General features: G+C 38.0%; 1 protein-coding gene across 19 annotated transcripts in view; it reads left to right on the top strand.

Moving 5' to 3' along the window:
• Positions 1–13,458, top strand: part of SOX5 (SRY-box transcription factor 5) — a 569,059-nt gene that overhangs the window by 518,581 nt on the left and 37,020 nt on the right. For all 19 annotated transcript variants that reach the window (XM_083818461.1, XM_083818460.1, XM_083818476.1 and 16 more), the window contains one exon: positions 12,813–12,990. In XM_083818461.1, coding sequence (XP_083674587.1) covers positions 12,813–12,990 — 178 coding nt within the window. The remainder of the gene's footprint in view (positions 1–12,812; positions 12,991–13,458) is intronic.

Here is a 13,458-nt window from a genome sequence, read left to right as displayed (position 1 = left end):
GATCAGAGTGACCCCTTTGTGCCTGTTCCTAATACTCAGAGTCTTCTCTGAAATTATCCTTTTTCCCTTTATGGATACTCCTATCTATCCTATTCTGATGTCCACTGAAAATAGAGTCAGCAATTAAAACACTGGGATGAATTAATTCATTTCTGTTTGCTTATTATTCATTATAAATGTGTGGATAGCCTGTGCTTTCAGTATTCTCTATAAAAGGCACAGACCTAATTCAGGGTCAGGGAAATTCAACACATACATTTGGCTGAAAAATGCATGTCAAGTAGCATTTCATTTGTGATATCAGAAGTTAAAATGGTGTCACATGACTGTTTGCCCGCTACATTTCATGTCTGGATTTACAGTTCTTCATTTCACAACCTCAGTAATATGAATTTCTGTACACAAAGTGAGTCCTCCCAGTGAACTGCAGCTCATAAGCAGGAAGATGTGGTGGTGTAGTACCTGGGACATTCACCAGTGTACCAAACAAGTTAAGTATACAGGGGCTAGTGTGTGAAAAAAGATGACGACCACAACATGTTGGCTAGCCAAAATTAGCTAGTGAGAAAATAGCACAGATATTCCAAGGCCTATAGGCCAGAACAAATTGAATAGATACTTTCCTTCTGCCTTCATTTTAAAACAAGCAAGATGTTCCAATAGTTCCAGAAGTAGTGAAGCCAGGTTTCGTTTGCGAAGTCTCACGGTGCTTAGACTCTGGTTGGAGACACAGTGTACCTCTCTTTGGGGGATTCCCTGGTGTCTGTTAGAACATGAGTAAGCATTGGAGGCTTCTTCTGAGGTGAGAAGTTTGGAGCGTCCCCCTTCTCCACCCCACTGTATCTTCACACAAATGATATGGGACCTCTGAGGACTTCATTCCTTCATCAAACCTGATGAAGACTGGCCGGTGCTCTCAAAATACCCATAGAGGTGAGGGCTGCCAAACATGCATCTATGCACACTGACCTTACGTGTACACCCACACATGTGCAACCCCCCTAATTTTGAGGCCAAAAGTAATCCCAAAGTTGGACAACTCTCAAGGGTTTTACAGGCATGACATCTAAGATTTCAAGTAGATGCAGGATGTCTTGCTACTGCTTTTCCTGTGCTGCTGTTCTTCGTCCCCAAATGATCACAATTCAGTGCTGGGTTGAAGGATTCCCATGATAGTATCATTTGGGACTCACTTTGTAAATTGCTCTGGGCTCAAACAGAAGAAGATAACGCTATATAAATATATGTTGTTACTGGTGAAGCGATGAAATTATCTTATGCTTACCAAATACACTAGTGTCTTGTCTTGATCATAATTAATCAGTGATATACACATTGAGTCAGTGCTCTAGGATTCATGCCCAGAATAAGTCACAAAACATAGCAGCTTTAGTACGGGAGAAAAGGGAGGGGGACAAGGTCTCTTTTTTTCCTCCTTTTCTTTCTTCTGGATAAGATATAAAAACTGCCCAGAGCTGGCCCTCTTCAGAAATAGTGAATCAGCCTCTTGGAAATTTTTTTAAGATGTCAACTTTCCTCTCATACACTTCTGTGAAGACAAAGAATGTTTTAACATCTGTATTAAAGTTATCATTAAAATAAAAGGAGATCTGTAGACATCAGCTATAAATCATCAAGAAATAGCTTGTGGGTAACCTTTGACACAATTGAACCTACTTGAAATGAGCTAGGGCTGGATTCATTGCCTTTAGTGAAGCCAGTAGGTGGACTAATGTCCCCTTCCCCCCCCTCTTTCCATATCTTTCAATGTTAGCTTCTGGGAGGTGAATGTGTTCTGGCTGAGTGATGGAAATGCATTTGGATGTGTTCTTAAATAGACATTTGTCTTATGTCTGAAAAGAATAGGCCAATCTTAATGGTGTGATGCTGGGGCTATTTGAAAGGTATTTTTTTAAGGCAGTTGTCTTCTTTCAGCTTTACAAAAACTATTTTAACCAATTGTTTAGGCTTCAGGAACAGCATGGAATATCTATTGTGTAGAGATGCATGCATGTTCTACAGAATTAACAGGAAAATAGTATACAAAAATCTGCCTAATTTTACATAATAGATATTTGGCATTCTTGTGATCTGACTTCAAATCCATGCTGAGTTTCTACAGTATAACAGAAATACTAGTTAGCAGTTGTTAATTTTAATTTCTAAGATGCTAGGTTTTTAAAGGAGCTGAAAGTGTTCAGCATCTCATGGGGACAAACTATGAGTCTTACTAATGAATCCAGCAATTAGTGGTTCATTGTGCCTGCCAGCAATTTGGCCCTGATATCGGTCCTGATGGTGATTTCATTTTTGCTGTTGTGAATCAGGAATAGAATCTGAAGTCTATTCTCCAAGGGGGGGGGATTCAATACTTCTTCAACACTGTTCTGCTTGTAATCTGCATTCAGTACTGACAGCAGCAAACAAAAAAAATGGAAGTACAATATATTTCAATTTTAATTATGATTATTATGGTTGATTAATATGTTCATTGGGATAATTATATAACATCAATAGTACTTATTAAATTTAAAGGGTTTTAAATGGTAGTGTCCCTATGCAATTAGATAAACATATATATGGTGTATGCCCACTTTGCATAGAAGAAACCCTTTTCATAGATGAAAGGATGTATTTCTCCAATCATATAAATAGAGAATTGAGACAAAAGAGGTGGCCCTTTACTTTCTGTAGGCATTTGCATGACTGCAAAACACTGACATTTATGTTTGGTAATATTTTATGATAACTTTTCAAAGATTTCAATGACCATGTGCAAAATAAAATTAGGTAATGAGTGACTCATTCAAGTTCACAAAGAAAGTTTGTTGGAAAACCAGGAACTGAACCCAAGTCTCTTTGGGTCCCTGTGTATGACCCAAGTAGTGAGCAACAAAAAAAAGCATGAGTAGGGCATAAGAATAGGAATGACCCTTCCCAGAAGTGAACTCTCAAGTAGTTAAGCCCCACATATGTGATTGTGAGTGTGATATAAATATTAAACAAATCTTGTTTTTGTGTGAGTGCAGTACTCCATGATGGAGCATGTGTTTGCTTTGAACATTCCTTACAGTACATCAAACTCCCTGCAGTTTCTGGAACTGCTGGTTAGATTTCATCTTACTGTTAAAAGGAGGTGAAATGGAAAAAATACCCAGCAAGGCAGAGTTGTAAAATCATTTTGATTTTAGTGATCTGGGATGTTGTTAATAGCATGCAAGTATTAAAGACGGATGAATTTTGTGTTGATAGTTTCCCTTTGAAAAGATATTATTTTGAAAAACAAGTTGTCAGGCAGGTCATATCTACAGTTACAAAACATATTTTGACATTTTCATACAGCTGTATGTATCTATAAATAAAAACAGTGCATTTTATCTTTGCACCGCTTATTTGTAGTGCTGCATATGTTGCTGCCTCTTGGTGAAAAATCCACCTAGACTACATAGAGATAACCAAAGTTAGAGAAGGCACAGGTGGTTTTTGAAAAAGAAATTCTTAGCCCACTGTCAGTTGTCCAAGCTGTTTGAAATCTCCTTTATTTCAAGCTTTTTTGACTTGTTTCTTCTAAAGTTTTCAACAGCTGGTTTTTTTGTTTGTTTGTTTTGTTCTGTTTTGTCTTTTTTTTCCCCCTGAATCTTACAATCCATGCAGCATTTTTGCTTCTCCTGCCTGACCACAGCAGGAGGAGGGGGCTGTTGCTAATTTGTTTTGATACGGTATGCTTTGGTCTGTATTCTTTTTGAAATTAATTCCTTTTGCAGGTGTGGGGTTAGAGGTGGTGGTGTGCTCCCAGCGAAGGTGTCATCCACCACAGAGAGGAGGTGGGAGGCTTTGATCAGTGTGGCTTCTGTTTTCTTGTTGTTCATTTAAAATGTACCAGTTTGTAATGCTGTTTGGCTTTGCAGGTCCTTGTTTTATTTCCTTCCAAGTCCTTCCCCATCCTTTCAGGTTTTGTTGTTTTCATTGCTGTTCATTCTGCTTAACATTTACTGGGGATTATTTGCTGGAAGGTGACGACTCCAAGTTCAATTTAGGCAGCAAACAAAATCCAGTCTAATGTCTATCTTTGTTTTTTAAACAGCCTTTTTATGGGTGGGACATTATTAAGGACAGGATACCACATGTTGAGGCTTCTGGGCTTTATAAGGACAGAATTCTGTAGCAAGGACTTAAAAATCCAACCAAGACCCAAGCTACAAGGCATCATGCATGCTTCAGTGCATGGGCTACTTCAGTTTCTACCCAGCACGAGTTCAGGAATACATACCACATATCAAACTATCTGATAGCTATCTACTTTTTCTTGCAACTTCTTTTGAAGCACCTGGATGTTTGGGGGAAGTTCAAGAAAGTATCCAAAAACAAAGCAAGCAATAAACAAAAAACAGCCCACCACCAAACATTGGCCTGAATTAGAGTGGCAATTGCTCCATTCTTCCTTGTGACTCAGCTGTTTACTCACTGTGTGAGATTAGACAAATCGCTTAGCCACTTTGTGCCTTTTTCTTCTCATTTGTAAAATAAGGCAGAAGCTGTCAGAGTAATTATGAGCTTTAATTAATTAATATTCACTTCAAGCACTGAAGAAGTGATTTTTTTTTCCCTCTTGCCATGTATTTCAGGGGGGGCACTTTGGAAGAAACATTCTGTTTAGGAAGAACCTTTCTCCTCTTGTCCCCTGCAACTCCATGATTCTCTTTAATGGTTTTTACTTCTGATGAAGTAATTTACATGGTTAAAAGCATGAAAAATTAGTTGTTGGCTTCCCCTGAAGATTTGCAGTGTCTGTGTTGGTCCTTGCTGACCCATGCCTAAGTCACTCATCCTGCTTAGTGGCTGGCTTGAGCCATTTTAGAGAAGCACTTCATTATTAGCATTTTACCAAATAGAGAGGTACAGCAGTGATGTGAGAAGTACAGCTGGAAAATAATTATTAGAAGCAAAAAGCTAACTAAAGAACCCAAATTTGGCCTGAAGTCTGGAATAGCAGAATCTCAAATGGCCAGCCTTTCTCTGCATTGGCTCTTATATCTTTAGTCAATATGGACCCTTCTCACAAGCTTTGCTGAAGTTTTTGTTGTTGTGTTGTTGTTGTTTTGTATATGAAGCTACTGAGTTAAATTTTCACTCACTCAGAGATGCAGAAAAAGAAGGAGCTTTTCACTGTGAGGTGCAAGCAAATGCTGAAAGCCCTTTGTTCCTGCAATTTTGGTTCATGCTGTACTGAAAATCCATGCACTGAGTCCTGAGCAGCTCTCACTTCAGCTTGTTTTGGCCTAGAGGAAGAGCAAGTGCCCAAACAGCAGAATAATGTCAGTAGGAGTAAGCCAGTTATTTTTGTATGGATGAAAATGAATGTTTGAAGTTTGGATCTGATTTGGGATAAGCATCCATAAGTCATCAGGTTTCTCTAGAGGTGTAACTGAAAACTCACGATCAAGCAAAAATAGCCCAGAAATTTCATACCAACTACTTTCCTCAAACACATTGTGCTGTTTGTCTGTGGAGATTACCAGGAGACTTCACAAGGATGGTGGGTGTTTTGGCAGTCCAAAGCAAGCCAGAAGCTGCAAATATGGTTTGGAGGATGCTTCTCTGAGGATTTTAGAAACTAAATGAATGATTTTTGAGTAAACACAAGTCTTTTCATTTTGCTAAGTTTTGTTCCCTGATGTATTCTGTTGGCCAAACAGCCCTCCTTGAGCTCCAGAAGACCACAAAAGACTAGGTCCCAGTGTAGCACTTGTCTTTCCTGAGAAGTTTTGGAGTTGCTTTTAGTGTTCTGTGTGCACAGTCCTGTCCAGATGGTATGCAATGTCCAGATCACGGTTGGGTGTAGACGTCAAGGAGGAGTTACATAGCTCCCTACACAGATCTGGGGTTTAGGCTGCTCTGCAGCTGAAACTGCCCCCACACTCTTCCACATCTGAGTTAACTGAAGGAATAAAGTGATCCTAAGCTTATTTGGCATTTGGTCCTCTGTTATTTCTGCATCTGTATTCTGTGGATCAGAGAGTAGGGTGATATTACAAAGTAATCACTGTACATCCAGAACAAAAGGTTGTGGGGAACGGAGGGAAACATATAGCTCCTAGGGCCTTCCATGTTTAGAGACAGGTCATTTTGCATGCTCCTCTTTTGTTTTTCTTGTGTCTGTGAATCCTGTGTACAAATTCTGGAAACAACAGTACCCCATACAAAAGGAAAACCACCCAACAGCTCTTTTCTTTGACAACATGTGGACTAGGCAAAATCAAAACTTGGGGTTTCCAGGGCAGCAAATTAGTCTTTGTAACTGCAGACTTCTTTCCTTTCAGTTTGTCTTCCTGTAAAGAAAAATGAAAGGGGAAGAAGATAGGGATCTTTCTGAGAGGACAAAGTCCCTGGAGAATATCCTCAGTGAGAGCCCATAGTGTTGTAGAAAAGGAATGGGAAAAAAAAAAAAAAAATACTTGTGTCACCTGTATTACAGAACAGAACAGATGAAGTTTGTGTTCTCACACCACTTTGGCCCCTGAACAGGAGTGGAGGCTGTGCAAGAATTGTCCTGTGTATGAATCAGCATTTGGGAGTAATTTTTTCCTTGAGTAGTCCCCTAAAAGAAGCAACCGATATAACAAAACCAATGCTTCTCATAAATCCTTTGTTTTGAGTCCCATGAGTAGTAATATTTGGGCAATATCAGTAAAGACTGGAAGCATTAACTGTGGTTGGGTAACACGTGCTAAGTCTAGGAAGTGTCCAGCTTCTGAGAGCAACATGTTTGAAGAATGACACTCAGCAAAGCAACACCATAAAAAAAAATCTGCTTTGAATAAATTCAGGCTGAGATGTTTCTGCATCTATCACAGAACAAAAAGTCTATGCACTTTGCAGGACCATGAAGGAAGGAGACAGTTCTTTCTAATATTTGCCTTCTGTCTTATCTTTGGTGCCTTTCTTGTCCTTCCTGACAAGAGTCTGGTTGTACCTTCTACATTTGGTGCTCAAACTCATAGGCAAGAGATACAGGAGAATAAAGTGAATTCTCTGCACCTGAAGAATAATTCTCTTGTGTTTATTATCATGTCTTGACTGAGATGCCTGTTTATAAGTCTGCATCTCTTTCTTTCTATGTAGTTAGAAAAATTTCCACCTTTGCAGGAAGGGACACATTATTCTTAATCAAAACTTGAGAATGTGGCAGGAGGAGGTGCAGCTGCAGATGAGCATTATCTAATTCACCCATCCTGTCATGTGAACATCCCTGCTTAATTTAATACAATTATTTCATCAGTGAGGATAATATCAGCAGCATGATTCATTTATACATGTTTCACAACTGCCATTACCTCTCGGCTTCTTATTATCACTATTGATAATTTCACCATGAGTGGCTTCAGAGGAAGGGGAGGGAATGTGAAGAAAGCTGCCAGTATATTTGTGTGAGTGTATGGACAACTGTAGTCTGGAGGGGACAATGATGCTGAAGGATTTTATTTGCATATATGCTGTAGTACCTCTGTTTCTGTTACATGTTGGTTAGAGGTTTCTGGATGAGCAAGAGACTTAATGTATAAGCAAGCCACTGATGGGCTGCATTGTTCAGTGTGCAACAATAGCATCTTTGTCTTCTGCCCCAGGCACAGCAGTGAGTGCTCTGTATTTTGCATTTCTGTTGAAATGAAGATCACCAAGAAACAGAAACAGGGTGGAGGAATGAGGCTTTGTTTCTGGTGAGGTGGTAGGTGCATTCTTTTAGAAACCCCCTCTCCAGCTCCTTATTTCTACTCATTTGGCTGTAATTTGTACTGTCAAGGTCATTTAAATAGGCAGCAAGATGTGGCAAATGTGTTCCCAGAGGTTGTGAAAAGCCTCTTTAGTAGAGCATGCTAGGCTGTGCTTATGCCAGGCCATTTAAGCACATTTGTATAGCCAGTCAGATGATACACAGAGTAGTTCATAATTTTGTAATAAACCATACAACCTGGACCTTCAGTGTGTGCCACAGTGGGATGCACCACTTGGATTTAAATTACAGTACAATAATTCAGTAACTTTATTTTAATAGTATTCCAATCTTTAAAATATGTGAAAAGAAGTTAGATTATAAAATCCAGATTGTCTAAGTTCTTCCTCCCCACACACCTTTTTAGTCTCTGAGACTAGTTCATTCATCTGGGCTATCGGTCTTCTATTCATTTCTTAGTGTTGAAATAGCGCAATTTTTAAGAAGTGATTCAGAGACATTCTCAAAATCAGATTTCAGTCCCTTCTTTCTACATATTCAGATATTAGATAACCTTTTATCTTAGGAGGCAGTAAATAGAGACAGCGTGACTGAAACATTAAAAAGACATCATTTCAGCCACCTATTTGTGACACTGTTTGGCTGTGTGAGTCAGAAATCCTAGGGCAATCTGAAAACTCGCTACATTACTGTATGGCCATCACCAAATCCTTTCCTTTTCTCTCTCATTTTTCCTCCTGTATTAATAAGCGCTTTGTGTTCACCTAGGATTGTATGTTTTCAAAGGACCATACAAATCTTTTAACAGCAGTGTTATGCATACTCAACTTATCAGCAGTATTTCTACTTAAATGGTGCTTGTCAGACACTTATGTTTGGGGATTTCCAATGTCTGATGCTTAAATATGAAAGCTCAAAGTTGTACAAAACCAGGTAGAATGAAGCTACAGAACTCAGCTCTTGAATATTCTGTATATCACCCAAATTTTGATGTAGATGAAGGGTTCTTCTTTCTTCCATCTTATGTCTGGAGATCAGGTGAAAAAAAGAAATCTACATCAAATCAAGGATCTAGTGTTCCATAAGCTCCAAAGTTTTGGTTAATGACATTCTTCCAATCCTGGGAAGCAAAGCACCAGCTTGCCCTAAAATAGCAACTACAACCATTCTGACACTGCTGTGATACAGGGGATGGGAATCTCTTACCAGTAGTTCGTTCTTGCTGTGGGTGCTTCATTTTGTTAGCCCCCCATTGCCCCTCATTGTGTGTTTTTGCTTATGCTTTATTCTCTACATTTATTTGTGCATGTGTGTGTGTTTTGTTTTGCTAGACAAATATGCTACTTTAAAGGAAACATTTCATAACCTTTAATCAAGATCATATTTTACTTTCATCACATCTGTGTTTATATTATAAGTCTTCTGGGTCTTAATGTCCTCTGCTCTAAGTATTAATCGTTTTGGCTGATATATAAATAAATGTTTGACTTTGTTTAACTCTTTAAACAATATTGGCTTGAAGACAATTCCTTACCAGTGGCATCTGAGAATAACGGCATGTCAGAAAAAGGCAGGGACCAATTAATACTGAGGTTTTTCTAATAAAAACTAAGTGCAACAAGTAGTTCTAGGTTCTGTGCCCATTATCCCACTGCATAAAATCAAATCTCCTGACTATAAAGATACAGTCTACCTGGAGTGAATATGCTACATCTATTTTTTATTATTATTGTTACTCTTATTTGCCCTAGCTGTCTTAGTGCTGCAACTATATGGAGTCTTGACATACCTGAAAGTGAAGCCTGCTAATCTATAATGTGGCAGAATGTTAACTGAAAGATTTTACAGTCAAAAACAAAATTAGGCCAACACCCAATTCTCCTCTAAGTTACACAGGTGCAATTCAAGAATGAAGACGGTGCAGTTCTTGATTTAAACTGGAAGAGCAGAGAATAGGAACGCATCCAGAGAATTTTGAATTTATGTCTGCAGATAGGATAAAGAGTAAAATGGTTTACTGAGTATAGAACTGAAGGTCCTAACAGTCATCTTCACAATTAACACAATTGTATATTATTACCTGCCTTCCAGATATTTTTTAGACTCACATGGAATAAATGGTTCCACTGAGTTAAGGGGATAACTTAAATTATTATCAGCTCTTGATTCAGCGTAGGATTTCTAAACTCTCTGCCTGAATTTTTTACGTATTTGAGTTCCAGTGAGAATTTCAGAATGTTCTTTGAAATAAAAGAAGTAAAAATGTTATGAAGACCAAACAGTGAAGTAATATCATTTTGTAAATACATATAATATCGGAAACCTGTTTACTTATTCCGTTATATGAGAACCAAGCTTCTGTGACCTCCAATTACTTTTCCATTAGCCTGAACACACAATGTAAGTGAATGAAGGGGCAACTTGGAATGACGTTTATCAGCTCTGGAGCTGTCAACTTCTATTACTTCTACAAGACCTTATACTTCTTGGCTCCAGAGAAGCTGTGCTGACTTGAATGAAGAAGAGCATTCTTAATACCAATAATAGTTACAACATAGACAGCTTCATCGTAGGATGCCTGCAATTGAGAAAACGCCTCCCCTATTTCTAACTTGCATTAAATGAAACCAGAACCACTGTTCTGTAGTGGATATGCGCAAGACTTCGCCTTCATACCAGGCTAAAAAAGCGGGACAGAAGAACTGAGGAAAGGGAGAGGGAGCGAGGGAAGAGAAGGAAACTTTGTAAGGACAGGATAACCCAGGGATTAAAGTGCGAGTGAGAGCCCTTGCCATCAATGATTTTGTTGGTCCACATGAACTGAAGTGCTGCTCTCAGACTGATTTCCATTGGCCAGAGGGTATGCAGCAGCTTTTACTACCATATCTGAAACTAATTAGCCCCTTTTGTTGACACTTAGAATAGAGGTCAAGAATTGAATATACATAGAAACTAACCCTTCTTGAATTGAACTGAAACAAATCTGTAGGCAGGTTTGCATTTCTTCTGATACTGTCTTTCAAATAGATGACTTTGCTCTTCAGGGATCCTTGTCTGGCACAGGTCAGTCACTGTGTTTGGTTGGTTCACTGGTTAGTTTGAACTTAGACTTTTATGCAACTGTCTCAGTACTGATACAACAATATTATAGTTGCACTGTTGTGGGATTTTTTTTAGTTGAAATCAATGGAACAGCAGAGCAAGTCCCCTTCCATTTAATGCATTTTAATCTATTTTATTCTAATACAGTTGGATTTGTATTTCTGTAAAGAAATGAGTGCCTTCTTATAATGTCAAATGTTGATTGAACTGGGCAACATTTTAAACCCAGTAGCTTAAGTCTCCTAGAAGAGCAACAGAACTCTGCCTTCTGAGAATACAATAGATGAGTCTGAGAGTACGACCAATTTAATCCATTGTTTTTTCCCCTTTTACTGTTATGCACAAGTTGCAACTAGGATGGCTTAAACACCACTTTAAGGATGACACCTTTGTCCACTATGTTCTTGACACAATTGTTTGCCAAGCTTAAATTTATTTTTAACTATGACTACTACAAAAGTCTTTATTTTTTTTTACAATTTTTTTTTTACAATTACTTTTGTCTACTATTTTACTACTTTTGTCTACTACTACTGTAGTCTGCTACTAAAAATGATCAAACATAACAAAAGTGCTTTTAGCTCAGAGCTTGCTTCTTTAAGGTAATTGAAAAGTTATATGACAGTACTTTGCAAAATTGTCTTGTGTTTGGAGACATACATCTAATCATACTTCCACATGTGACAGTTAACTATAAAATTCCTTTACTGCAGCACACCACTCTCTGTGGAAAAGAGTCAGTATTGTACGATAGTAGTTGCAAATACCTTAGCAGTAACAGTAAAGCACGCAAACATTGTACGTCTAATTCCAGTCAGCATTGCATTGCTGTGAGTCAGGAATAATTCTTTAAGAGTGAATGTACTTACAACTTACAGAGATCAGAATCAACTTCTTCAGTGCCTGGAGCTGAAATAGCATCGTGTGTTGTAGCACTTCCTTTTGCTTAAGGGATGGTTTTCCAGAGTCAGTTTGAGAGGAGAGCAAAGCTGATATCTACATGGTTCTAATACCATATACATTATTTCTGGTTACTTAAAAGTCGGTTAAAGTGATTTCTAAAGCATCCCCTTTGCTGAAAAGGTTTTTCTCCCTTGCCTGTTTGTTTTTTGTTGTGCCTTTTTTTTTTCCTTGCTATTATGGTCAAAGAAAAGCACATAACTTTGAATTTTAATGTGTTCTATAGCACTGTCTGTTACTATATATAATCAAGCTAGGTTTAGGAATAATTCCAATTACCCTGCAAAAAATGTCACCCAGATATTCTGGTTTTGCATTGTAATGATTACTGAAATCTTGAAATCCAGCTCGGGAAAAGATGAGAAAATACAGGGGCTTATGCGGAATTATCCAGGTTATTGTTTCAAATTTTGTGGAAAGAAATTGCAGGTTCTCCCTGCACTCTTGTTGTGGTGGGAAAGAAGTGCTATGTTTCTTATGATATTTTTGTACTTGCAATTCTAAGCCTGGAAGGACAAGTTTAAAAAAAGAAAAAAAACACAACAACCAGCACCAACAGCACCAAAGGCAACAAAACAACAACAACAATAAAGCCTGCTCAATCATTTTTGCCCAATTTGGATGGTAGTGGTTGAATTTTAAGTAAAAATTCTCTCCATCCATATTAAGTTTAAAATAAAATAATAATAAAATAAAATAATAATAAAGTATAACTGTAAAAATACTCTTAATTTTCATCATAGAAGCACTAATATGAAGAGTTTCTTCAGGGACAGTTCTTAAAAACAAAGTGCAAATGAAGAATGTTCTCTGATTGTATCATGCTCATTTACCAATCCATCAGTCACCTCAGTTCTGATCTGGAATGGCAAGATAGTATCACACTTGATCTTAATAAGTATCATACAACCTTACAGGTTTAGAGGTTCATTTGAGCTGAAAACAGCTGAATTGCTTGGATGGTGGTGTGCCAACAGCAGTTTTTTGATAACACTCTTTTATCTTCTGCTCATCATAGGATGAAGTGGCCCAGCCTCTGAACCTTTCAGCCAAACCCAAGACATCTGATGGCAAGTCTCCCACGTCACCCACCTCTCCACATATGCCAACTCTGAGAATAAATAGTGGGGCCAGTTCACTAAAATCCTCTGTGCCAGCAACATTAGCTAGTCCTTCGGCCAGAGCTAACACAATAGGTAAGCTCACTTTCATTTGACCTTCCTCATAATGGTTAATAGGTGTTTTTGGAAAATGGGCATTTATCAGACAGCAGTGTATGAACTGTCAGAGGCTGACCATAACACTGCATTTATTGATGCCAATAAAGAATCTGCAACAGACGTACCATTTCAAGAGGAGTATCTTAACTTTTACAGACTCGGAAAACAAAATCGTGTTATTTCACATAATGCCTTATCACATAATGCCTTAATAATGGTCAATAAATGCTGTTTGTTTAACAGCATATGTTAAAGACAGACACCTGTCTAATGGCAGGCACTAAAGATAAGTGATATTATTCCACATCATCTTAAAAAAAAGCAGGTGATTAATCAAATTTAAAAAAAAAAAACATTAAATGTCTACATATGCAAATACATCTTTGCCAAAATACAGGTTTAATGTTTAGTCCACTAAAAAACTGCATGGTCCATTATTTTATC

The sequence above is a fragment of the Anser anser genome (assembly GCF_964211835.1).
Source record: "Anser anser genome assembly, chromosome: 1".
Lineage (NCBI taxonomy): Eukaryota > Metazoa > Chordata > Aves > Anseriformes > Anatidae > Anser > Anser anser.
Note: the sequence above shows the minus strand (reverse complement) of the source record. Positions and strands in the feature narration are given on the sequence as shown.